At 43.8% G+C, this 26,602-nt stretch overlaps 1 protein-coding gene across 2 annotated transcripts in view; it reads right to left on the bottom strand.

Annotated features, from left to right (window-relative positions):
• The window catches only part of ADCYAP1R1 (ADCYAP receptor type I), a 312,660-nt gene that overhangs the window by 57,376 nt on the left and 228,682 nt on the right, over nucleotides 1-26,602 (bottom strand). For both annotated transcript variants that reach the window (XM_068238512.1, XM_068238513.1), the window contains 3 exons: nucleotides 7,256-7,288; nucleotides 6,081-6,113; nucleotides 2,717-2,820 (listed from right to left, as the gene is read on the bottom strand). In XM_068238512.1, the coding sequence (XP_068094613.1) occupies nucleotides 2,717-2,820; nucleotides 6,081-6,113; nucleotides 7,256-7,288 (170 nt within the window). The remainder of the gene's footprint in view (nucleotides 1-2,716; nucleotides 2,821-6,080; nucleotides 6,114-7,255; nucleotides 7,289-26,602) is intronic.

Raw genomic sequence — 26,602 nt, 5'->3', positions numbered from 1 at the left:
TGCAGGCGAATCGCACGCAATGTATTTAATAGGGAAATCGCATGCATTTTCCCCATGCGTTTTTTGCCGCGAATTCGCATGTGATTTCGCATAGGTACCCATGTTAATTCACACAGGTAGTGACATGGTTAAAATCGCATCACCCTAACCTATGCGAAATCGCATGCGAAATCGCGGCAAAAAACGCATGCGGAATCACACCCGCAAGCGATTTGCCTGCGGTGATTCGCCGGCGATTCCGCAACGCTATAGTGGAAACGGGCCCTATCTTAACGAAAAGGACTGGAAAGGATGTATGCACTATTCTGACAGCTGGACTGGGCAACTGCCATTCAGTAAGTTCTTTTTTTTAAATAACTGAGATCCATGAGAAGATGGACTGGTCCAATACCTGTCAGATTTTCACTACCTATTGTAAGTGACAGCAACATAGGGAAAAAGTGATTTATAGTTCATTTTACTCTGGGAGAAATGTACAGTATGTATTCTAAATTGTAACTTTTTTGCAATAGTTGTCCTTCAATAGAAACCTAGAAATCTGTTTTAAATGAAACATGCAGAGAAAAACTTTTACTTAAAACACAAAATAGCAAAATGAAATAAAATAAACACAAAACACAAATATAACTGCACAAACTCTACAGGTTTCAGCAGCTCTGTATAGGAAGCGGTGGCTTTCCTCCATATCTCCATCCACGCAGAAAACAGGAACCAACGATCCTCAACACTCTAGATAATCTTATGCCTTAAACAAGTATAACAGTGCCATCTACAGGTCAGAAATATGAGCGTCACTTTTCCTAACATCTATTTTCTCTTATTTACAGTATAAACTGCTTTAACGTTTGCTCAACACAGGCTTTTCCACTCTGCCATTCATTGAAAACAGGCAGCTAGTGCATGCGCCACCTACTGGTATGATCTATGAGCAGCTAGAACTGTCAGAAAAAAGTGACGTAAAGGATAGCCACATCAATGAAATACACTGCAAGAGACGCACAAGGGGTGAGGACAATGCATAAAAAATACAATAAGTATAAATTATAAGAGAATGTCTACTGCCCTTCAGAGAGGGCACTAGAGCTGGAGTGGCCTTAGCAATGTGTTTCGTGGCTCAAGCCACTTCCTCAAGTCTGTGCCTGACAATGATAATAATGAGAGCCAAGAGGTGCCTCAACCTGCATAAAATGCCTTGTTGAGCCCTTAAATAAATACATTTCCTTTTGTGTGACCACACTGGCCTCAGCTCTCTTTTTGGAGATCAGTAAAAATATTTAGATCCACTATTTACTGTATTTTTATTACCGTATTTTATTGGTTGTCTTCACCTCTTGGCTGCTTCTTATAGTGTATTGTGTTTTAGGGGTTAAGGCATTAGAGCTAGTCATTAACCTCCTTGGCAGTAATCCCGAGCCAGGCTCGGGGTGAAAAAAATAGCTGGGAGTGGTAATCCCGAGCCTGACTCGGGGTGTCTGTTGGGAGGTATAGGAGCGCAGTGCAGTAGCAGTTATAACTCACCTCCTCAGGATCTGGATGCTGGCAGCCCTTCTTCCAGTCCTCTTGTGTGAGATCATCATTTGTCACATGATGACAGATGGCAATCTCAACGTAGATTGCTACCCAGAGTACAGTAGAAAGAATTGCGATGCTGGATCCTAGGGAGGTGTCAGGGTTCTGTTGATCCCGTCACTGGTATCAAGGGGCAAGAAGCCCCAGGGTGTGGGGTCTAAGCGAGCATGGGTCTTCACCAGCGTACGCCACAAGGGATGATGGTCCGGCGGCCTCTAGTGGGTGGTGGACTACATTGCTGCTTGGTGCTTGCCAGGTCATGACCCCCAGGACTACCGCACCAGTGACGGGATGAACAGAGGGTACCGGATGGGATAGGAGGGGGTACACGCAGAGTGGACCCTAAAGCTGTCGGGCCAGGGCAGGCTTGATGGGTAGGCCTAACCTATAGGGATCCCAGGAAGGGTACTGAGAGGAGGAGTTCCCAGGAGAGAACAGTCTTGGTAATCCCTAGAAGGACTGTGGGGGTCCCAGGAAGGGAACGGACTGGCAAGGGGAATACCGGGAAGCTGCAGATGACTGGAGGAGTTCCGTGGAGGGGAACAGACAGCTGGAGAAATCCCCGGGAAAGGAGCTGGCTGACTGGGTATGTTCCCAGAGGGGAACTGGCAGGTAAGGGGAAATCCAGGATACTGCAGATGATAGGTCGAGTTCTCCTTCAGGAATCTGTGGAGGCGAGGTAAGTAACGAGCTATTGTTACATGAGGTGAGTAATGTGCAGGGAAATCTCTCCGGAGTATGATTTTTTTCCTGCTTTTAGACTCTAAAATCAGGAAAGAATCATACTGCCAGAGAGTTTAAAACACAGCCCATTCAAGTGGATGGGTACAGCCTGAACTGTCATTTGCCAATTGCCATAGCCCCGTTCCGAACCCAATTTTTCCCATCGTTTCAGCTGATCCTGGAAAGAACATGCTGAAAGCTACCGAAAGCTGTCAAATGCTTTTCCGCATGCTTGCCTCAACACCTCGACTGAAGCACGTGTGGACTGGCCCTTCGTAAGAGGGGAGAGTAGTCACCTTTGTAAGAGGGGAAAGCCATTTATGAGATGATACGAACGGCCAATTTTTCTAAGTTCTAATATAATTTAGCACAGTTGTAGAGGCCCAGTTTGGAAAGTCTGAAGACTGCTTCTTTGGATCATTACCTGGTCAGGTCCTGTTTCATTGACATCAAATCCACATGCATCTGAATAATGAGGAAACGGATCTGACCAGCCAGTCTCTGTGCAGTTCCTGCTGATAAGTCCTTCTGTGGGGAACAAAGACAAAGAGCTGATCCAATCCACTGCATGAAAATGACATCACTAACATAACCAAGTGCATCGTAAGATCTTTCTTGAGTTAAGATGTTATTATAATTTAGTATTTATATAGCACTGAGAGTATAGATAGTCTTATTACTAACTGTTCCTCAGGTGAGCTCACAATCTACTCCCTACAATAGTCATATGCCTATCCTAGTCTGGGACCAATTTAGGAGAAAGCAAATTACTTATTTGTATGTTTTTGAGATGTGGGAGGAAACCGAAGTGCCTGTTGGAAACTCACGCAGACACAAGGAGAACATACATACATCCGTAGCTGAGACATGAATCGGGGGGACCCAGTGCTGCAAGGCGAGAGTGCTGTTTACTACGCCGCTGTTCTGTTAGTGTATAGGTGAACTGGATTAGGCCCATTCAGGCAGTGATGATAAAAATCAGTTAATTACGATTACACAAAATTTCATGTACATTTTCGCAATTACACCTATACGTAATTACAAATTATAAATTCAATTGATTTTTTATGATCAGTCGTAACTACGCATTCGTTTACACGTAATTTTAGCAAAGCCCCCATACATGCCACCAAAATTGCTACATACGTTAAGGAGAATAGTTGGTACAAGTTAAAAAAAGCAAAAAATTCTAAAAGTTTTTGAGATAATTGATTTTAAAAATCCAAAGTAAAATGATTTTTAAACTCTAAAAATGACAATTGAAATATAATTCTCCTATGCATTTTTAAAATCAAACAAAAAATACAAGGTCTTTTTGAAAAATTCTGGTTTTGACTTGTACCCACTATTCTCCTTAACATATGTAGCAATTTTGATAGCAATAGAATGTATAAGGGCTCGTTTCCACTATCGCGAATCCGCATGCGTCCAACGCATGCGGATTCGCACATGGTATGCAAGTGGATGGGCCTGTTTCCACTGTTGCGTTGGTGATGTGCGTTTTTTTGAGCAGTGAAAAAACGCACAAAAGAGCCAACGAATTCGCCTGAGAGTGGAATGCATGCGAAACGCCGCTAATGTATTTAATAGGAAATTCGCATGCTGTTTTGTTATGCGAATTTTCATGCGAATTCGCATGCGAATTCGCATGAAATCAATGGAAAAGCACACCGGCATTGCCATGGTTAAATTTGCATGCATTATCATCCATGCGAATTCGCATGCGAATTCGCACGAAAATTCGCATGCACACGCACGCAAAATTCGCATCTGCATGCGAATTTTGCCGCAGCGATTTCGCAATGCAATAGTGGAAACGAGCCCTAAGAGCTTTGCTATTCAATGCCAAATTTGGCACGAAATTACACGTAAATTTATGCATAATTACGAATGCTTACAATTACATACAAAATTAATTACGCTTTTCCCTGAAATTTTGCATTACGTTTACGATGTATAATTATGCATAGGCGTGAGTTCTGATTATCACTACATATAGGGCCTCAAGCAGATCAATAAATTACGATTTGAAAATTTAATTGATTTTGCCTAATCCATTCATTATTTAGTGTAATTACGACAAATTTTGCATCATTTTTGGCCAACTTTAGTGGCCCCCCATACATGCCCCCATACATGCTAGTATCACCAAAATTGCTTTGTTAAGGGGAATAGTGGGAACAATCAAAAACATATTGCAGTTTTTGAGAAAATCTATTTAAAAATGCAAAAAATTTAGATTTTTCCTTTGCATATTTAAAATTGATTTTCTCAAAAACTACAAGGCCCCATATGCAATTAACTTTTTCTCCTGAGTTTTCTCCTAGGTGATATTTTTAAACTTGTTAATAAAATGCCTATTAGGCCCCGTTCACACTGCACGCGTTTCCAGCCGCGTTTTGGAAACGTGTGCAGGTGGCCGACACGCACGACATCAGACATTGCATAGAGTGCAATGTCTGATGTTCACACTGCATGCGTTCCGGACCTGTGCGGTCCGGAAACGCATGCTGCACGCATTTTTTGTAAAAACGCATGGCTGTCCCATTCACTTTTCAGTGATGGGATCAGCCACGCAACGCATACGAACGCGGATGGCGTGCGTTCGTACGCGTTGCGGTCCGCATGTGTTGCGGTCTGCGTTCTGCAGTCTGAACGGGGCCAACTGCCAGCAAGCATAAAAATACTGAAAATAATTTTGATAGTACAGTTATCTTTTATTAACTTTTTTAATTGCAGAGTGCGGGGAAGTTATTTTAAACAGAAGATAAAATCTCCTAGGAGAAAACTCAGGAGGAAAATTGAATTGCATATGGGCCCAGGGCTTTTTGAAAAATTCTTTGGTGACGATATCATGTCTGGGGGCTTTGCTATTAACTCAGCAGAAAATTACGTAAAATTTAAAAATCATGGTTCCTGATTATGTTTACAAGCAAAATTAATTATGCTTTTTCCTCAAATGTCGCATTATGACTGCTTGAATCCCTATGGGCCAGTACTACTTCCGGGTCGCTACGACCCGGAGTAGTATGGCTGCGCTGGGCCGGCGGTGCGCATCTTTGATCGCGCGCCTGTTGCCGGGCACTCTCTGCGCATTGAATGTGACGTCACAGGCGCGCGATCAAAGACGTGCACCACTGGCCAAGCGCAGCCGTACTACTCCAGGTCATAGCGACCCGGAAGTAGTACAGGGTGAGGGGTTTGCCAGTAAATGGTTCCCGAACTGTTCGCCGCCATCTCTAATGACTGCATCGAAATTGTGACTCACGATTCAAAATTACGATTATGTGAAACTCGTGCGCACCATTATTACCGACATCTTGAAAAACACCACGTCATGTTTTGTGCCGCCTGGGAAAACCGCCAAGTGTCAAACGATAATACACCGTTGCATTAGGGCCCATTCATACTGTTACGATTAGCAGCAGTTCACCGCTAATCGCTGAATCGGCAGCACTCACTAGCACTTTTTAAAGCGCTATTGCAATGTAATCTATATGGCGATTCGCGATTAGCGCTAAATGCAAACGCGCTACATGCAGCATTTTTTGCGATTGTAGAACAAGCGCGAATGCAATGTATTTCAATTGCGAATCACGATCGATCAAAAATGCTAAAATGTCCAGTAAAAAAAATATGCGATTATCATATAAAAGACGCAGCAGCAATTTTTGCGATCGTGCGAATGGGGCCTTACTGCTGATCATAATCCAGTCAGATAAGAATGGGCAGGCTTGGCATATTGGCCATAATTGACCCATGGAAGGCTTGAAATCACGTCATTTTACCTGTTTCCAGCTCCTCCAGGTTCTCAATGGATTCTAAGAATAATGAGTAAAAAGGAAAGAATTATGAGCATCGGGATATAAAATTAACTACAGAACATTGATGTACAGCATATAAACAGCTTTAATACAAAATCCAGTAATGCTATTTGCGCTTGTATGGGGAGGGGCAGCTCCAACATCTTGCAAATGTTTATATCAGTGTACCTGCTACAGTATATGCCATATGTCCCTTAGGGCTCTTTCGCATTACCAAACGTGTGCACGAACCGATTTTTTTGCACACGTTATGACCTGCGGTGTGACGTTAGGAGGTTGCGGTGTGACGCAGATCGGTGGCGGTAGTTCTAATTCACCCCATGGTAAAACAACTGCGCTGGACGTTATGAAGCTCCCAGATGCGTTGTAACGTAACACTCTGGAACGCTTTGCCTAATGTGAACAGTAAAATGAAAGTCAAATAGACTTCCATGTTACCTTTCCAAAACGCATCCTAGGAGTGATCCGTCAAAATGCATGGATCAGCTCTTAGTGTGAAAGAGCCCTTAAAGGAGAACTGAAGTAAGAGGTATACGGAGGCTGCCATATTTATTTCCTTTTAATCAATACCAGTTGCCTGGCAGCCCTGCTTGTCTATTTCTCTGCAGTAGTATCTGAATAACACCAGAAACAAGCACGCAGTTAGTCTTGTCATATCTGACTTTAAAGTCTGAAACACCTGATCTGCTGCATGCTTGTTCAGGGGCTATGGCTAATAGTATTAGAGGCAGTGGCCTAGGCGGCCTGCCTCTAAATCCAGCCCTGGCCGTACCGATCACATCCAGTCGATGCAGACACACAGGCTGGTAATAATGGTCTGCTACATTCACAACTAGCACTGAAATAAAGCATATCTTGTATCATTTTAACCGGGATAAGCCAAAGAATATATTTAGAGGTGTTTTATAACGGTGGCACATGTCAATGTGAAAATTAGGAAGGGTGATTTTTTTTTAAAATATGTATTCTCTACATTTATTGCTCTGTATAATGCTTCCACTGTATAATGCTTATAAAATAAGGATAGGGAATCTAATGCTACAATTTCACATCCCCATCTGAACCAGGTGGTGACAAATATATAGTGTGTGTATGATAAGAAACTGCACACATAGTAATAGTTTGGTAGATATTCTTACCGAATTGAGACTGCCTGTCATAAAAGTCCATACCTGCAAAAAAAAAACAACAGCATGATTAAGAAATTGACAAAGGCAGCAAGTCAAGACAAATATACTGTATATCAATCTATATCTATATCTCATCAAGCTATATCCAGATCTCATAGAACTACAGGGTGGGCCATTTTTCTGGATACACCTTAATCAATAGGAATGGCTGGTGATATGAAATTCCTGTTTGTGGCACATTAGTATGTGTGAGGAAACTTTTCAGGATAGGTGGTGACCATGGCGGCCATTTTGAAGTTGGCCATTTTGAATCCAAATTTTGTTTTTTCAACAGGAAGAGGGTCATGTGACACATCATACTTATTGGGAATTTCACAAGAAAAACAACGGTGTGCTTGGTTTTAACGTAACTTTATTCTTTCATTAGTTATTTACAAGTTTCTGACCACTTATAAAATGTGTTCAATGTGCTGCCCATTGTGTTGGATTGTCAATGCAACCCTCTCCTCCCACTGATAGCAACACAGCAGGAGAAATGCCAGCACAGGCTTCCAGTATCCGTACCCTCTTCTCCCACTCCTCACACACTGATAGCAACACTGCAGGAGAAATGCCAGCACAGGCTTCCAGTATCCGTACCCTCTCCTCCCACTCTTCACACACTGATAGCAACACCGCAGGAGAAATGCTGGCACAGGCTTCCAGTATCCGTACCCTCTTCTCCCACTCCTCACACACTGATAGCAACACCGCAGGAGAAATGCTGGCACAGACTTCCAGTATCCATACCCTCTCCTCCCACTCTTCACACACTGATAGCAACACCGCAGGAGAAATGCTGGCACAGGCTTCCAGTATCCGTACCCTCTACTCCCACTCCTCACACACTGATAGGGACCCCGCAGGAGAAATGCCAGCACAGGCTTCCAGTATCCGTACCCTCTCCTCCCACTCCTCACACACTGATAGGGACACCGCAGGAGAAATGCCAGCACAGGCTTCCAGTATCCGTACCCTCTCCTCCCACTCTTCACACACTGATAGGGACCCCGCAGGAGAAATGCTAGCACAGGCTTCCAGTATCCGTACCCTCTACTCCCACTCCTCACACACTGATAGCAACACTGCAGGAGAAATGCCAGCACAGGCTTCCAGTATCCATACCCTCTTCTCCCACTCTTCACCCACTGATAGCAACACCACAGGAGAAATGCTAGCACAGGCTTCCAGTATCCATACCCTCTACTCCCACTCTTCACCCACTGATAGCGACACCGCAGGAGAAATGCTAGCACAGGCTTCCAGTATCCATACCCTCTCCTCCCACTCTTCACACACTGATAGCAGCACCGCAGGAGAAATGCTGGCACAGGCTTCCAGTATCCATACCCTCTTCTCCCACTCTTCACACACTGATAGGGACCCCGCAGGAGAAATGCTAGCACAGGCTTCCAGTATCCATACCCTCTACTCCCACTCTTCACACACTGATAGCAACACTGCAGGAGAAATGCTAGCACAGGCTTCCAGTATCTGTAGTTTCAGGTGCTGCACATCTCGTATCTTCACAGCTTAGACAATTGCCTTCAGATGACCCCAAAAATAAAAGTCTAAGGGGGTTAGATCAGGAGACCACCAACCATTCCCATTTTATTAAGGTGTACCTATATAAATGGCCCACCCTGTATATCCATACTGCAAAGAGCTATATCAATATCTTATAGACCTATATCAATATCTTATAGAGCTACAGTATATCTATATCTCATAGAACTATAGCAAAATCTCATAGAACTTTATCCATATCTCATAGAGCTATATCCAGATCTAATAGAGCTATATTCATATCTCATAGAGCTATATTCATATCTCATAGAGCTATATCCATATCTCATAGAGCTATGTCCATATCTCATAGAGCTATATCCAAATCTAATAGAGCTATATTCATATCTCATAGAGCTATATCCAGATCTAATAGAGCTATACCCATATCTCATAGAGCTATATCCAGATCTCATACAGTTATATCCATATCTCATAGAGCTATACCGATATCTCATAGATCTGTATTAATATCTCATAGAGCCATATCCATATCCCTTATGGTGCCCATACACGGTACAATAAACATTTAACATTTTTCTGTTTGTTTGACATAAATGATCGAATTGAATGAAAGTTGAAAATAAATTTTTTTTTTTTTGATCAAGAAAAAAAAAGAACGATTATCCCATTTTTTCAATAAAAATCTGGACATGTTGGAAAAATGTTTATATTCGATCTAATGGAATAATCAAACTAAATTATTAAATTGAAAAAAAAGAAAAAATTGTACCATGTATGAGCACCTTAGAGTTAAATCAATATCTCATAGATCTGTATCAATATCTCATAGAGCTGTATCAATATCTCATAGAGCTATATCAATATCTCATAGAGTTATTGTAATGATTGGTGTCAGCACACAGAGAGAATCTGATTATTGATGATCTGCAGGATCATCAATAATACAAATGTATACTTGATTATGGATGATCTGCAGAATCACCAATAATACAAGTATGACTAACCTCTGGACACCTAATGAAGTGTAAGTGTTTGGTGTAACTGTAGGCTATCTCCCGTGAGGCGGGAGACATAGGCAGCTCGGCCAGGCACCACCTGAGGGGCAGGTGGCCCTCGGCTGTGCAGGGACTATCGCCTTGAGAGAGGGAATAGAGAGAACCTGGCAACCAGTGATACTTGGTGATCAGATAATAGACTGTACTGCAGCCAGGGGACTCCAGAGGAGTAGAGGCCACTGGCTGCTAGCAGGCCGGACTCTCTGAGGAGCAGGAGTCCTAACAGCTAACTGACACTTGGTGGAATAGTGTCATACAGCTAGATTCACATCTCATAGAACTCTATCAATATCTCAATTATCTCATACCATTTACTGATAAGGACCAAAAACTCAGCACAGCTGTATGTGACTTGGCTTCGTATGGCTCTGTAAAGTGAAGGCCTCTTTCAGATGGGTAGCTGAAGAAGCTTGTTAGTGCTCAGTCAGTACCGCCGGTGGACAGGAGGCCCCCACATAGAGTCCCATCTATGCTCAGTCGAGCTCAGATGTTACATGTTGCGGTTTTCTGCTGTGGAGTACCACCAAGAGCTGGCGCATGCAGTGTTACTTTGCTGCCATTCAGCTGCATTTAAATTGCACCCAAATGGCGCTTGTGGGCGGCAGACTGAACTGCTCAGGCCTAAGTAGAATCCCACTGTCTGCTGCAGTTTTCCTGCAATTGTGTTTAAAGGAACTCAATCAAACCATGTGTTCTAAAATGACAGCGTATAAATAATGTCTAAGTAGCTGTGTAAACATTTTCCTACTATTCATGTTAAATATCAGAAGCAAAAGCTGTAATTCATTGTGTGTAGGATTTAGCTACGTTTGGGATGTTTCATTTGCAGAGGTATGAACAGTGTAATATTGAAGCAGATTACCTGACAGACTTTTGTTTTCATATATCATGTTTCACACACACAATTACAAATGTTTATGTTGCACGTAAGATAAATTTCCTTTGCTCTCTGTGAGAGAAAGCTCTGCCTGTCTCTGACTGAGCTCTCTGCACACATAGAGTTAATTACGCTATAAACCAGAAGAACTTGCAGTGTCGGCAACAAATGCACGAATGGACCTTCAGAGATGGTTGGACCCTCCTGTGGTGTGCACACGTAGTAACAGTATTCCAATGTAACAGTAGAAAGCAGACGATGCACCATCCACAATTAGAGATGGCCCATACGGTTCGAACGCAAACTTGTTCGGGCGAACAACACGAGTTCGCGTTCGCATCAAAACGTGAACTTTATGCGAGTTCGATCCGCCCCCTATACTACATCATTGGGCTAAACTTTGACCCTCTACATCACAGTCAGCAGACACATGGCAGCCAATCAGGCTGCACTCCCTCCTGGACCCACCACCCCCTTATAAAAGGCAGCAGCGTCGGCCATTTTCTCACTCTGCCCATTAGTAAGAGAAGGGAGAGACATTGGAGAGATAGGGAAAGCGATAGTTAGGAGGTCTCTTAGCTTGCTCCTAGCTGATATTTGTTACTGAAAAGCACCCCAAAAAAGCTCTTTTGAGAGCTAATGTTCTTGTGATGTGTTTTTTTTTTTGGCCCACTGACACTGCATATACAGCCCTGTCTGTTGCAGCTGGCCCTTGCTAATTGCTATACTGTGCCAGGCCCAGCACATTCAGTGCATACCTTTTCACTGCACCTGTGTGACTGCTGCACATTGTATTATAATACCAGTCATTGCATCTGTGTGACTGCACACTGTTTTATATATCAGTCACTGCATACCTTTCACTGCATCTGTGTGACAGCACGCTGTTTTATATACCAGCAGTCAGTGCACCCATTTTCACTGCACATTGTTATACCAGCAGTCACTGCATACCTTTCAATGCATCTGTGTGACCGTACGCTGTTTTATATACCAGCAGTCAGTGCACCCATGTTCACTGCACCTGTGTGACTGCACATTGTTATACCAGCAGTCACTGCATACCTTCCACTGCATCTCTGTGACCGCACACTGTTTTATATACCAGTAGTCAGTGCATCCATTTTCACTGCACCTGTGTGACTGCACATTGTTATACCAGCAGTCACTGCATATCTTTTCACTGCACCTGTGTGACTGCACATTGTTATACCACATTGCTTAAGAGATTTATTTGTCCACCATCACCAGCACAGGAACAACAAGCAGCATACAAGTGACGGCCTAACAGCCGTTTCGCTGGAACTCACTATCTTTTCTTCAGATTTGCTTTAAGTAGTACTCAATGGTAGCTTATGACAATCGCACAGCAAACGTGCTACTACACGATTCTTGTGCAATTTCCCTATGAGGCATGAAGCTCCGTGATCAAAAACGCAGTGTGATTGCAATAAGGAGATTTGCAGTGGAAAAGTGCTTTTTAATAGGGATGGGACGACAAATCCGGCGAATCCACGAATCCCTAGTATATTGGGAAATATTCGAGATTCGTGGATTCGAATCCCGACGCCATTTTCCACTTTGCGAATCCGCCGAATCCCGATGCTGCATCGCCGCGCATCCGCCGCTCGCACTCGTCCTCGTCCTCCTCCGAGGCCCCCCCCGCGTCTCCTCCGCCCGCCCCGCGCCTCCTCCGCCCGCCCGCATACATTGTATCAACTCACCTGTCCAGTGGAGCGCAGAGTGGCAGACCTCTCGCTCACTTCCTGGTTCCCTCTAGTGACGGCTTTTACAATGACGTCATCAGTAAAAGCCGGTCCGGCCACTAGAGGGAACCGAGAAGTAACGAGGAGGTCTGCCGCTCTGCGCTCCACTGGACAGGTGAGTTGATACTTATGCAGGCACGGAGGAGGCCGTGGGGGTGAGCGGAGGAGGCACGGGGGGGGGGGGGGGGAGGGGGAGCGACACCTACACACCTACCTCTATACCTACCTCTATACCTAACTAAAGGCCCCCTATACGTACCTACCTACCTACCCGCCACTATACCTACCTACCTACAGGCCCCTATACCTACCTAAAGGATACGTACCTACCTACCACTATCCCTACCTACCTACAGGCCCCTATACCTACCTAAAGGCCCCCTATATGTACCTACCTACCTACCTAAAGGCCCCTATACCTACCTAAAGGCCAGTGGCGTAGCTAAGGAGCGGTGGGCCCCGATGCAAGTTTTACAATGGGGCCCCCCAAGCACTCTATACACAACAATTGATACGGCGCACCAAAACCTGCCAAGGGCAACTACAGTGTCAGAGGTGCAAGAAAAGGATGGGAAACAGTTTGTTAAGGATTACCACTATTAAAAGTATCTATTGAAGTTAATATTATGAGCACAGGACCAATAGAGAGCTAATACTGTAGTTGAGGGAGGGCCCTTCGGGGCCCCTCTGGCCCAAGGGCCCCGATGCGGTCGCTACCTCTGCAACCCCTATTGCTACGCCCCTGCTAAAGGCCCCTATACCTACCTACCTACCTACCTAAAGGCCCCTATACCTACCTACCTACATATCTACCTATACTTAAGGCCCTATACCCTGCTACCTATACTGAAGGTCCCTTTAACTACCTACCTACCTACCTACAGGACACTATACCTACCTACCGGCCACTATACCTACCTACCTACAGGCCATTATACCTACCTAAAGGCCTCCTATACGTACCTACCTACCTAAAGGCCCCCTATACGTACCTACCTACCTAAAGGCCCCTATACCTACCTACCTACCTAAAGGCCCCTATACCTACCTACAGGCCTCTATACCTACCTACCTACCTACCTAAAGGCCCCTATACCTACCTAAAGGCCCCCTATACGTGCCTACCTACCTAAAGGCCCCTATACCTACCTACCTAAAGGCCCCTATACCTACCTACCTACATACCTACCTATACTTAAGGCCCTATACCCTGCTACCTATACTGAAGGTCCCTTTAACTACCTACCTACCTACAGGACACTATACCTACCTACCTACTGGCCACTATACCTACCTACCTACAGGCCACTATACCTACCTACCTACATACCTACCTATACTTAAGGCCCTATACCCTGCTACCTATACTGAAGGTCCCTTTAACTACCTACCTACCTACAGGACACTATACCTACCTACCTACAGGACACTATACCTACCTACCTACTGGCCACTATACCTACCTACCTACAGGCCACTATACCTACCTAAAGGCCCCCTATACGTACCCACCTACCTACCTACCTAAAGGCCCCTATACCTACCTACCTAAAGGCCCCTATACCTACCTACATACCTACCTATACTTAAGGCCCTATACCCTGCTACCTATACTGAAGGTTCCTTTACCTACCTAAAGGCCCCTATACCTACCTACATACCTACCTATAATTAAGGCCTCTATATACCCTGTTACCTATACTGAAGGCCCATATACCCTGCTACCTATACTGAAGGCCTATATACCCTGCTACCTATACTGAAGGCCCATATACCCTGCTACCTATACTGAAGGCCCATATACCCTGCTACCTATACTGAAGGCCCATATACCCTGCTACCTATACTGAAGGCCCATATACCCTGCTACCTATACTGAAGGCCCATATACCCTGCTACCTATACTGAAGGCCCATATACCCTGCTACCTATACTGAAGGCCCATATACCCTGCTACCTATACTGAAGGCCCATATACCCTGCTACCTATACTGAAGGCCCATATACCCTGCTACCTATACTGAAGGCCCATATACCCTGCTACCTATACTGAAGGCCCATATACCCTGCTACCTATACTGAAGGCCCATATACCCTGCTACCTATACTGAAGGCCCATATACCCTGCTACCTATACTGAAGGCCCATATACCTTGCTACCTATACTGCAGGCCCCTATACCTTGCTACCTATACTGAAAGCTACCAATATTGAAGGCACCCATACCTAGCTAGCTATACTGAAGGCACCTTTACCTCGCTACCTATGCCTGGGTACCTATACTGCGGGCAACTATACCACGGATCGCACAATTCTTATGTGCAGGATTCGTTAGATTCAGGATTCGAAAGGTTCGAGATATTCGAGAACCTTTTCAGATTCGGATTTGGATTCGGATTCGAAAAAATTGTGGATTCGTCCCATCCCTACTTTTTAAAAAAAGATTTTACAAAAAAATTAAACAAATTAAAAAATGAAAATGGTATGTTCCTTTTATTATCCAAGCCTCTTTGTCTAGCAACTGTCAAAACTATATTCTAAAGAGATGTAATTGTCCAACACAGGAGTGAAGACACGAGTGTGTGTCTGGTGGTATTCCTGACTTGTCAGCGGAGATAGTCACACAGGTGATAATATATCTCATTACAGAAGATTATTCCTCAAGGGAAACCTCATTTACACATTTAGAAATACTCCAGCAGCCATTATAAATATATGCGCAAAGTGGAATAAAGTCAGTCATAAATAATATCAGCGCTTTGTCATAATAACAGTCACAGTAACAGAAGCTTGTGAATGCATAATGATATCATAGTGATATAAACTGAACGTAGAACTGCAAAGCGCAAGTGGCAAAGATTCCCTCTTCCGTGATTCCATCCTTTATACAAAAAATAGATCCTTCATACCTGTCTGGGATCAGTGAATAATGGCGCACAGCGCCTATGCATAAAAATGGCGCCGCATTAAAGATACGCTTATCGCTATTTATCGTTAGTACTGCATAATAATGGCACACAGGGAAAAAAGATGGAAAACGGCACACACTAACGTTATTTATCAATAGTGGCACACACTAACGTTATTTATCAACAGTGGCACACACTAACGTTATTTATCAATAGTGGCACACACTAACGTTATTTATCAATAGTGGCACACACTAACATTATTTATCAATAGTGGCACACACTAACGTTATTTATCAATAGTGGCACACACTAACGTTATTTATCAATAGTGGCACACACTAACATTATTTATCAATAGTGGCACACACTAACGTTATTTATCAATAGTGGCACACACTAACGTTATTTATCAATAACGCACCCTACATAAGCCAAACTGCAGATGTTATTTAACTACAAAGCGGTGAATGCATTTAATGTAAAACTGTCAAGGTTAGGGTTAGGCACCACCAGGGGGGTGATTAGGGTTAGGCACCACCAGGGGGGTGGTTAGGATGAGGCACCACCAGGGGGGTGGTTAGGGTTAGGCACCACCAGGGAGTGGTTAGGATGAGGCACCACCAGGGGGGTGGTTAGGGTTAGGCACCACCAGGGAGTGGTTAGGGTTAGGCACCACCAGGGAGTGATTAGGGTTAGGCACCACCAGGGAAGTGGTTAGGGTTAGGCACCACCAGGGGGGTGATTAGGGTTAGGCACCACCAGGGGGGTGGTTAGGATGAGGCACCACCAGGGGGGTGGTTAGGGTTAGGCACCACCAGGGAGTGGTTAGGGTTAGGCACCACCAGGGAGTGGTTAGGGTTAGGCACCATCAGGGAAGTGGTTAGGGTTAGGCACCACCAGGGGAGTGGTTAGGGTTAGGCACCACCAGGGAGTGGTTAGGGTTATGCACCACCAGGGGGGTCTTAGGGTTATACACCACCAGGGAAGTGGTTAGGGTTAGGCACCACCAGGGGGGTGATTAGGGTTAGGCACCACCAGGGGGGTGGTTAGGGTTAGGCACCACCAGGGAGAGGTTAGGGTTAGGCACCACCAGGGGGTGTTAGGGTTAGGCACCACCAGGGAGTGGTTAGGGTTAGGCACCACCAGGGGGTGTTAGGGTTAGGCACCACCAGGGAGTGGTAAGGGTTAGGCACCACCAGGGAGTGGTTAGGGTTAGGCACCACCAGGGGGGTCTTAGGGTTAGGCACCACCAGGGGGGTGGTTAGGGTTAGGCACCACCAGGGGGGGTCTTAGGGTTAAGCACCACCAGGGCAGGTCTTAGGGTTAGGCACCACCAGGGGGGTTATTAGGGTTAGGCACCACCAGGGGGGTGGTTAGGGTTAGGCACCACCAGGGGGTGTTAGGGTTAGGCACCACCATGGAGTGGTTAGGGTTAGGCACCACCAGGGGGTGTTAGGGTTAGGCACCACCAGGGAGTGGTTAGGGTTAGGCACCACCAGGGAGGTCTTAGGGTTAGGCACCACCAGGGGGGTGGTTAGGGTTAGGCACCACCAGGGCAGGTCTTAGGGTTAGGCACCACCAGGGGGGTTATTAGGGTTAGGCACCACCAGGGGGGTGGTTAGGGTTAGGCACCACCAGGGGGTGTTAGGGTTAGGCACCACCAGGGAGTGGTTAGGGTTAGGCACCACCAGGGGAGATTTAGGGTTAGGCACCACCAGGGGGGTGGTTAGGGTTAGGCACCATCAGGGGGGTCTTAGGGTTAAGCACCACCAGGGCAGGTCTTAGGGTTAGGCACCACCAGGGGGGTTATTAGGGTTAGGCACCACCAGGGGGGTGGTTAGGGTTAGGCACCACCAGGGGGGTGGTTAGGGTTAGGCACCACCAGGGAGGTAGTTAGGGTTAGGCACCACCAGGGGGGTGGTTAGGGTTAGGCACCACCAGGGGGGTCTAAGGGTTAGGCACCACTAGGGGGGTCTTAGGGTTAGGCATCACCAGGGGGTGTTAGGGTTAGGCACCACCAGGGAAGTGGTTAGGGTTAGGCACCACCAGGGGGGTGATTAGGGTTAGGCACCACCAGGGGGGTGATTAGGGTTAGGCACCACCAGGGGGGTGATTAGGGTTAGGCACCACCAGGGGGGGTCTTAGGGTTAGGCACCACCAGGGGGGTCTTAGGGTTAGGCACCACCAGGGGGGTCTTAGGGTTAGGCACCACCAGGAGGGTCTTAGGATTAGGCACCACTAGGGGGGTCTTAGGGTTAGGCACCACCAGGGGGGTGGTTAGGGTTAGGCACCACCAGGGAAGTGGTTAGGGATAGGTACAGAGAGGGTTCTGTGTGTTAACGCTAAATAACGATAAGGCTTTAATGTTAAATAGCGATAAGCGGCAAACGGATTACTGGCAACACCGTGCGTCATTATTCGCAGGTGCCATTTTCAGATGGACGCACCGGTCTTTTAAAACGGAACTGAACTCAGAACTTCCTCTCTGCTCTAAAAGATAAGCAACAGCATAATAACCCTTACAGAAAACATGTCTTTGTTACAGCTGATACAAATCCTGCAATAAATCTGCAGTGTGCCTGCTTCCTGCTTTTATGGAAGCAGGCATAGGGTTAACATCCTGTGTTTACCAATTAGCTGCTCTGCATAGGCAGCCAGATGACACAGCTGAGAGATCAAATTACAGTTGTGATTAGTCACAGATGAGGAGGCATGAGACAGGCTAAGCTCTCTAAATACATACAGGGAGTATTTCTCTGTGTTTTCCTTCTGTCCTGTGCAAGAGTTCAGGTCCAATTTAATACTGTTTGATTACCAACTCCGTGCAGTGTGAGAGCCAACCAATTTTGAATACTATTATTAGCTGATTAAAATTGAATATGTGTATACGCCCTAAAGCTTGCTGCATTAATCCAATTTTAATTGTCTGATACCACGAAGTAAAGCTACATACACACACTGAACAAAAGTCTTTTACTATACACAACTTTACAAACAACTACGATTAAAAAAGTTGGAAAGATACGTCTTGGCATGCAAACAACTATTACACACACAGAACAACTTGACGGACAACCAATACAAATTTACATATTGTTACTCAACTGGTGAACGACTAATATGTTCTAGTTAGTAATGGAAGTCACTGAAAAGGCGTAGCAGACTTCTGTACACATTGCCATGTTGGACACAACTTCTCTCAGTTGTTCGTCAAGTCAATCCAACAGTTGGACTGACATGAGCTGCATCTTATCAGTTGTTTGTCGCCTCTTCACAGTTATAACGCCTTGACAAAAGTTGTCCAACTTCTTCAAGTTGTTTGATAATTGTGCGTTTAAAAAACTTTTGTTGAGTGTGTGTTTGAGCCTTAACCTCCTTAGGGGTAAGCCGCCGGAGGGTGCCGCTCAGGCCCTGCTGGGCCGATTTACATAATTTTTTTTTCAAACACGCAGCTAGCACTTTGCTAGCTGCATGTTTGGTCTGATCGCCGCCGCCCGCCGCCGATTCGCCGCTATCTGCCGCGTCGCCCCCCCCCCGACCCCTTGCGCTGCCTGGCCAATCAGTGCCAGGCAGCGCTGAGGGATGGATCGGAGCACCCGCCGACGTAACGACGTCGATGACGTCATCGCGATCGTCGCCATGGCGACGGGGAAGCCCATACAGGGCAGGGCAAAAGCGCCGGCAGCAATCGGAGGGGTGGGAGGGATAGCGAAGGGAGAGGGAAAGCATGTAGCTAGCGCTAGGCTAGCTACATGCTTTTAAAAAGAAAAAAAAAATTAAAAAAAGGTGCTGCGCTGCCCCCTGGCGGATTTTTTGTACCGCCAGGGAGGTTAATGCCTGGTACACACCATGCAATTTCCCATCAGATCAACGTGTTGAATCGATAATCTCTTACAGGTCCGATGTGATTTTTGACTTTTTTTAAAATTGATTTTAAATAGAAGTGATCAGAAGATCAATCAGAAATTAGATCGAACCTGTCGGAAATGATCAATTTGACGTGTCGATTTGATGGGAAATTGCATGGTGTGTACCAGGCATAAGAGGGCAAACATATTTTGAATACTATGAATAGATTGTGCAGGTACGCCCTCATACTTCACAAAAATGGTAAAATTGGCCAGTGATTACTCCCTACTGGCCTCAATTCAAGGGTAGTTTGGTAAAATAATTCAGGTCGGTAAAATACAGCAAGCATCCGGTATTTTACACATTTTTTTTCAAATTCACTAAGTTTTACCGAATGAGGTAGAAGTTCGGAAAAACATGCTTCAATTCACTAAGGGCTCTTTCACACTAGAGGCTGCGGTAGAAAAGGCTGAAAGTCAGCCTTTTGCTTAACGCCAATACATAGCGTTTTCAAAGCATTTTGAAAGAGTTTTACAGCCCATATGAAAACGTCCTTTTTTTTTTCTTCTATAAAAATAAGTGAACAAGATAGCTGTAAAACGATTTGAAAAGGCTTTGAAAACGCTGAAGTTGGCGTTTTCCATTGACTATCATTGATCGCTGATCCCTTTTTTGCATTACGTGGACCCAGGAGTGCTGCCAGGTCCAAGCCACGGCACATCACCCGTTACTTTGGTAGAGTGGTGCTTCACTATCCTCTTGAACCATTGACTATCATTGAAACGCCAACAGCCAACTTCGGCTGTAAACAGCCCTGAAAAAGCTCCTGGGAGCATTGAAACGCAACGCTCCAAAACGCCGAGTTAGATGTGAAAGGTAAAATGAAAGTCTATGGACTTTCATTTTACCTTAGAAAACGCCAACTTCGGCCGTGGCGTTAAAACGCCGAAAAATCCCTCTGGTGTGAAAGGGCCCTTAGCCCTGCCCGTTAGTCTCAGCAGCTGTGGAGCAGGTCAGGCAGGAAGCTGTGAGTCTTCCCACAAGTGGTGTGCATCAGTCAGCTTGTTTTCTGTCGAGTGCATCCCTGCCATCCCTTTAGATGTGCTGCAGCCACTAGAGGGAGCTCTTCTGTATACCTTTATACAGATATTCACATCTAAAGGGATACATAAAAACCTTTTAAAATGTCTCCTTTCCTTGATGTTCATTTTGAAGTCCCGCCCTCCAGAGCCCTCCAGAGTATCGGGTCAAATGGAGTGAGAAGCAGGGCTGCATGGCTCTCCCTATTGGCTGTCCGGCTCTCCCTATTGGGTGCCTGCTACATCTCACGAAGTTACCGCATGGAGAGTGTGAATTACCGGCTGGTCAGAGCTGTGGGTAAATACCGAGCACTTTTGCTTGATTTAACGAATGCTTTAATCTTTGTGAATTGCAACTTCTCGGTAAAATCAGCTGTTTTCTGCATTACCGAATGCCGTAATGCTTAGTGAATTGAGGCCATTGTGTCTTGCCATTGAACTATGTTGCCACAATCATATTTATTTCTGACACATTTATGTTTTAGTGTCACATATATTCCTATGTCTCTTGATTTCTAACATCGCTGTGGGAACTAGAATAGGAGGAAGCATGGTTTTGGACAGAACGATAACAAATAATATATTAGTAAATAATTCTTGCATGCGTATGAGATTATTGGAGGCGTTGATACTCCCGGGGTCAGAGATTGACTGGTACTTTGCACTGAGGCCACTGGCTGCATAGTATTTCTTTGGGATGCGTCAGATGCAGGAAGGGTGAACTGCATTGGCATCTACAGTCAGTGTCGTCTCCAAAATATGACACATTAACACTGAGACAGTCCACCGGGAGAAACGGGAACATTTGCTAAGAGGACAGCAAGAGATATTAGCTGTTACTGCTTCTAAGTCTAAGTACAGCTTGCTAAAACAGCAACTATATATTATTCATCCCTCTAAACACATCTGCTACAAGCGCACTAAAATGTTCACATCCTGCGGCCATTTGGAAGTAAACTAATAAATTGTTAATTTGCTAAAAGAGGCATCTGGGGAACAAGGATTAACCACCTCACCACTGAGGGGTTTTACCCCCTGAGCACCAGAGCAATTTTCACCTTTCAGCGCTCCTTCCATTCATTCGTCTATAACTTTATTATTACTTATCACAATGAAATGAACTATATCTTGGTTTTTTTTTGCCACCAAGTAGGCTTTCTTTAGGTGGGACATTATGCCAAGAATTATTTTATTCTAAATGTGTTTTAATGGGAAAATAGGAAAAATGTGGGAAAAAAAATCATTATTTTTTTAGTTTTCGGCCATTATAGTTTTTAAATAATGCATGCTATTGTAAATAAAATCCATAAAATGTATTTGCCCATTTGTCCTGGTTATTACACCGTTTAACTTATGTCCCTATCACAATGTTTGGCTCCAATATTTTATTTGGAAATAAAGGTGAATTTTGTTCAGTTTTGCGTCCATCCCTAATTATAAGCCCATAGTTTATAAAGTAACAGTGTTATACCCCCCTGACATAAATATTTACAAAGTTCAGTCCCTAAGGTAACTATTTATGGTTTTTTTTTATTGTAATTTTTTTCTGTTTATTACAAAACATATAAATAAATTGGGGAGTGTGGGAGGTAATGAGTTAATTTATAGTGTAAAAGTATGTATTTGTATATGAAAAATGTTTTGGCTATAGTTTTACTATTTGGCCACAAGATGGCCACAGACATTTTTTGTTCATGCGACCTGCAAGTGTCATCAAATGAGGCTGGGAAACTTTCTTTTTTCACAATGATCGCGCTGCTTCTCATAGAAGCAGCCAATCATTGCTGGGGGGCCAAGATCAACGAACAGGAACGGTTTTTCCCGTTCATTGATCTCCGGGCAAGCAGCTGGCAGCGTGCAGGAGCGCGGACATCGACGGTAGCGGCGGGAGGTGCGTATGTCTACGCTCCTGGTGGGCAAAGGGTGTAAAAAGGAGCGTAGATATACGCATCGCTGGTGGTAAAGTGGTTAAAAAAGGTGTGTGTCTCTATCTCTCTCTCTTTTCTCTCTCTCTCTCTCTCTCTCTTTTCTCTCTCTCTCTCTCTCTCTCTCTCTCTCTCTCTCTCTCTCTCTCTCTCTCTCTCTCTCTATATATATATATATATATATACAGTGGTGTGAAAAACTATTTGCCCCCTTCCTGATTTCTTATTCTTTTGCATGTTTGTCACACTTAAATGTTTCTGCTCATCAAAAACCATTAACTATTAGTCAAAGATAACATAATTGAACACAAAATGCAGTTTTAAATGATGGTTTTTATTATTTAGTGAGAAAAAAAACCTCCAAATCTACATGGCCCTGTGTGAAAAAGTGATTGCCCCCCCTTGTTAAAAAATAACTTAACTGTGGTTTATCACACCTGAGTTCAATTTCTGTAGTCACCCCCAGGCCTGATCACTGCCACACCTGTTTCAATCAAGAAATCACTTAAATAGGAGCTATTTGACACAGAGAAATAGACCAAAAGCACCTCAAAAGCTAGACATCATGCTAAGATCCAAAGAAATTCAGGAACAAATGAGAACAAAAGTACTGTAATTGAGATCTATCAGTCTGGTAAAGGTTATAAAGCCATTTCTAAATCTTCGGGACTCCAGCGAACCACAGTGAGAGCCATTATCCACAAATGGCAAAAACATGGAACAGTGATGAACCTTCCCAGGAGTGGCCGACCGACCAAAATTACCCCAAGAGCGCAGAGAAATGTCATCCAAAAGGCCACAAAAGACCCCAGGACAACATCTAAAGAATTGCAGGCCTCACTTGCCTCAATTAAGGTCAGTGTTCACGACTCCATCATAAGAAAGAGACTGGGCAAAAACGGCCTGCATGGCAGATATCCAAGGCGCAAACCACTTTTAAGCAAAAAGAACATTAAGGCTCGTCTCAATTTTGCTAAAAAACATCTCAATGATTGCCAAGACTTTTTGGAAAATACCTTGTGGACCGCCGAGACAAAAGTTTAACTTTTTGGAAGGTGCGTGTCCCGTTACATCTGGCATAGAAGTAACACAGCATTTCAGCAGAAAAACATCATACCAACAGTAAAATATGGTGGTGGTAGTCTGATGGTCTGGGGTTGTTTTGCTGCTTCAGGACCTGGAAGGCTTGCTGTGATAGATGGAACCATGAATTCTACTGTCTACCAAAAAATCCTGAAGGAGAATGTCCGGCCATCTGTTCGTCAACTCAAGCTGAAGCGATCTTGGGTGCTGGAGCAGGACAATGACCCAAAACACACCAGCAAATCCACCTCTGAATGGCTGAAGAAAGACAAAATGAAGACTTTGGAGTGGCCTAGTCAAAGTCCTGACCTGAATCCCATTGAGATGTTGTGGCATGACCTTAAAAAGGTGGTTCATGCTAGAAAACCCTCAAATAAAGCTGAATTACAACAATTCTGCAAAGATGAGTGGACCAAAATTCCTCCAGAGCGCTGTAAAAGACTCGTTGCAAGTTATCGCAAACGCTTGATTGCAGTTATTGCTGCTAAGGGTGGTCCAACCAGTTATTAGATTCAGGGGGCAATTTCTTTTTCACACAGGACCATGTAGGTTTTGAGTTTTTTTTCTCACTAAATAATAAAAACCAATCATTTAAAACTGCATTTTGTGTTCGATTATGTTATCTTTGACTAATAGTTAACGGTTTTTGATGAGCAGAAACATTTAAGTGTGACAAACATGCAAAAGGATAAGAAATCAGGAAGGGGGCAAATAGTTTTTCACACCACTGTATATATATATATATATATATATATATATATATATATATATATATATATATATATATATGGTGAAACTATTTATTATTATTATTATTATTATTATTATTATTATTATTATTATTATTTCAGTAATTCACCTTAAAGGCTGGGTGCACACACAGCAGAAATGCTAGCACTGCGTAAAACGCTGTGTTTTTGCCGCTAATGGAAATCTATGGGCCGCAGGAGAAAACGCATATGCATTTTCAAACCTGTATTTTTAACCACTTACGCCTACCTGGAAAAATATTCTTGTCCAGATAGGCTGCGCGCGCTCCCGGCAGCCACCTGCTCTCCCGCGTGCGCTCCTGCCACTGGCCGTTAGCCCAGCGATCAATGAATGGGATTATAGCTCCCATTCATTGATCGAAGTCCCCCGCAGAAAAACCTGCCGTTTTTCTGAGTTAAAAAAAGTTTCCCGTCCTCATTCATGTTCCTGGAAGCGTGATCATACGCTTCCAGGACTTTTTGACTGTGGCCATCTTGTGGCCAAACCGTAAAACTACACCTACATCCATTTTTCATTAAATAAATACATTATTTTACATTTAAATTTAGCTGTTTACCTCCCACACCAAGACCTTTTAAATATGCATGTCAAAGGAGTATATTAATATATTTTGTTTAAATTATGGGCTTGTAAATAGTGATTGGCGCAAAACTGAAAAAAATGCACCTTTGTTTCCAAATTAAATATTGGCGTCATACATTGTGATAGGGACATAATTTAAATGGTGTAATAAGCGGGACAAATGGGCAAATAAAATACATGGGTTTTAATTATGGTAGCATGTATTAATTTCAAACTATAATGGCCAAAAACTGAGAAATAATGATTTTTTTCCATTTCTTTCTTAATATTCCTGTTATAATGGATTTAGAATAAAATAGTTCTTAGCAAAATGTATCACCCAAAGAAAGCCTAATTGGTGGCGGCAAATACAAGATATAGATCAATTCATTGTGATGAGTAGTGATAAAGTTATTGGCAAATGAATGGGAGGTGAAGGTTGCTCAGATGCAAAAAATGAACAACCCTGTGGGCTGATGTGGTTAAAAACGCTGGCTTTGTTGCATATTATGCAGGATGGCCGCCAAAACGCACATAATGAAAGTCAATGGGAACGCAATGGTATGCTTTTTTCATGCGTTTTTATATGTGTTTTTTCCCAAAAATGTTTTTCTTTTTATGCTGTGTTAGAAAAATTTGTGATAACGCGCCAACGTGAATTTTTGCGCGCGATAACGTTTTTCACACGAAAACCGTTTTTCACGTGAAAACACGCGAAAAGCTGTGCAAACAGCCGTGCTAACAGTTAGCACTGTTTTGTGAATCAAGCCCAAAGTGTGTACCAGGCTGATGGCGCCACATCTTCTGGGCCAATAGGCTCTTGAGTTGTAAATCCCTTCCTGCAAAGAAAGCCTCAGGTTCTGTTCACACTGGATCTGGCAGCTAACCAAAAGAAATGCAGAACGCATCAATGCTTTCTTATTAGCCAAATCATCCACAAGGCAAATTAGGCCGTTGTCAAGGGTACGGAGAGAAAATAGGGGCCTAGTTGATGATAGCTTCCACCAAATCTTATTAAATAAAAAAGCCAGGCATCGATCGGAAAATGAGAATCAGATTATCATGGATATACTGCACTACCACAACTCGGTAATTTTAACCCCGTCCCAGAACTTGGAAGAATTGGACCAATCAAAGAATTCAAAGCCAACTTGAAAGTGGTTGGCCAATCAGAGATTGCAAAAAAATTACCCAAAAAAATAAATCAGTAAGCATCATTGGCAGAAATCGGAATTCCTGCAGTATCGGAAATCAGCATTTCCGACCATCAATCTGCATTGTTTAAAAGGAAACAAATATGTCAGTCCCTGTATGTCTCTCACCTCGGGTTCCCTTAAACCCAATAGCAGCTTCAATAGAGTTATCTGGTTTGAGATAAGTGCACTGCTTTTGGCTTCAGCTGACAGAACTCGTTGTGCTGTAAATTCTTGGAATGCTTTGATCTCTCTCTACTTGCAGAAAATATAGAAACTGAAAGCGGAAGTCCTCTTTTATTGTCTCACACTGCCCCCTAGTGTCAAGTGACCATAAATACACATTACAGCAGTACTAATTAGAAGCAAGGAAATACAAAAAGTAAGAAACAAATTAATGTGCTTAACCACTTCAGGACCACAGTCTTTTCGCCCCTTAAGGACCAGAGCCTTTTTCTCCATTCAGACCACTGCAGCTTTCACGGTTTATTGCTCGGTCATACAACCTACCACCTAAATGAATTTTACCTCCTTTTCTTGTCACTAATACAGCTTTCTTTTGATGCTATTTGATTGCTGCTGCGAGTTTTACTTTTTATTATATTCATCAAAAAAGACATGAATTTTGTCAAAAAAATGACTTTTTTAACTTTCTGTGCTGACATTTTTCAAATAAAGTAAAATTTCCTATACATTTGAGCGCGAAAGTTATTCTG

This window comes from Hyperolius riggenbachi, chromosome 5 (genome assembly GCF_040937935.1).
Source record: "Hyperolius riggenbachi isolate aHypRig1 chromosome 5, aHypRig1.pri, whole genome shotgun sequence".
In the NCBI taxonomy this organism is placed as follows: Eukaryota; Metazoa; Chordata; class Amphibia; order Anura; family Hyperoliidae; genus Hyperolius; species Hyperolius riggenbachi.
Note: the sequence above shows the minus strand (reverse complement) of the source record. Positions and strands in the feature narration are given on the sequence as shown.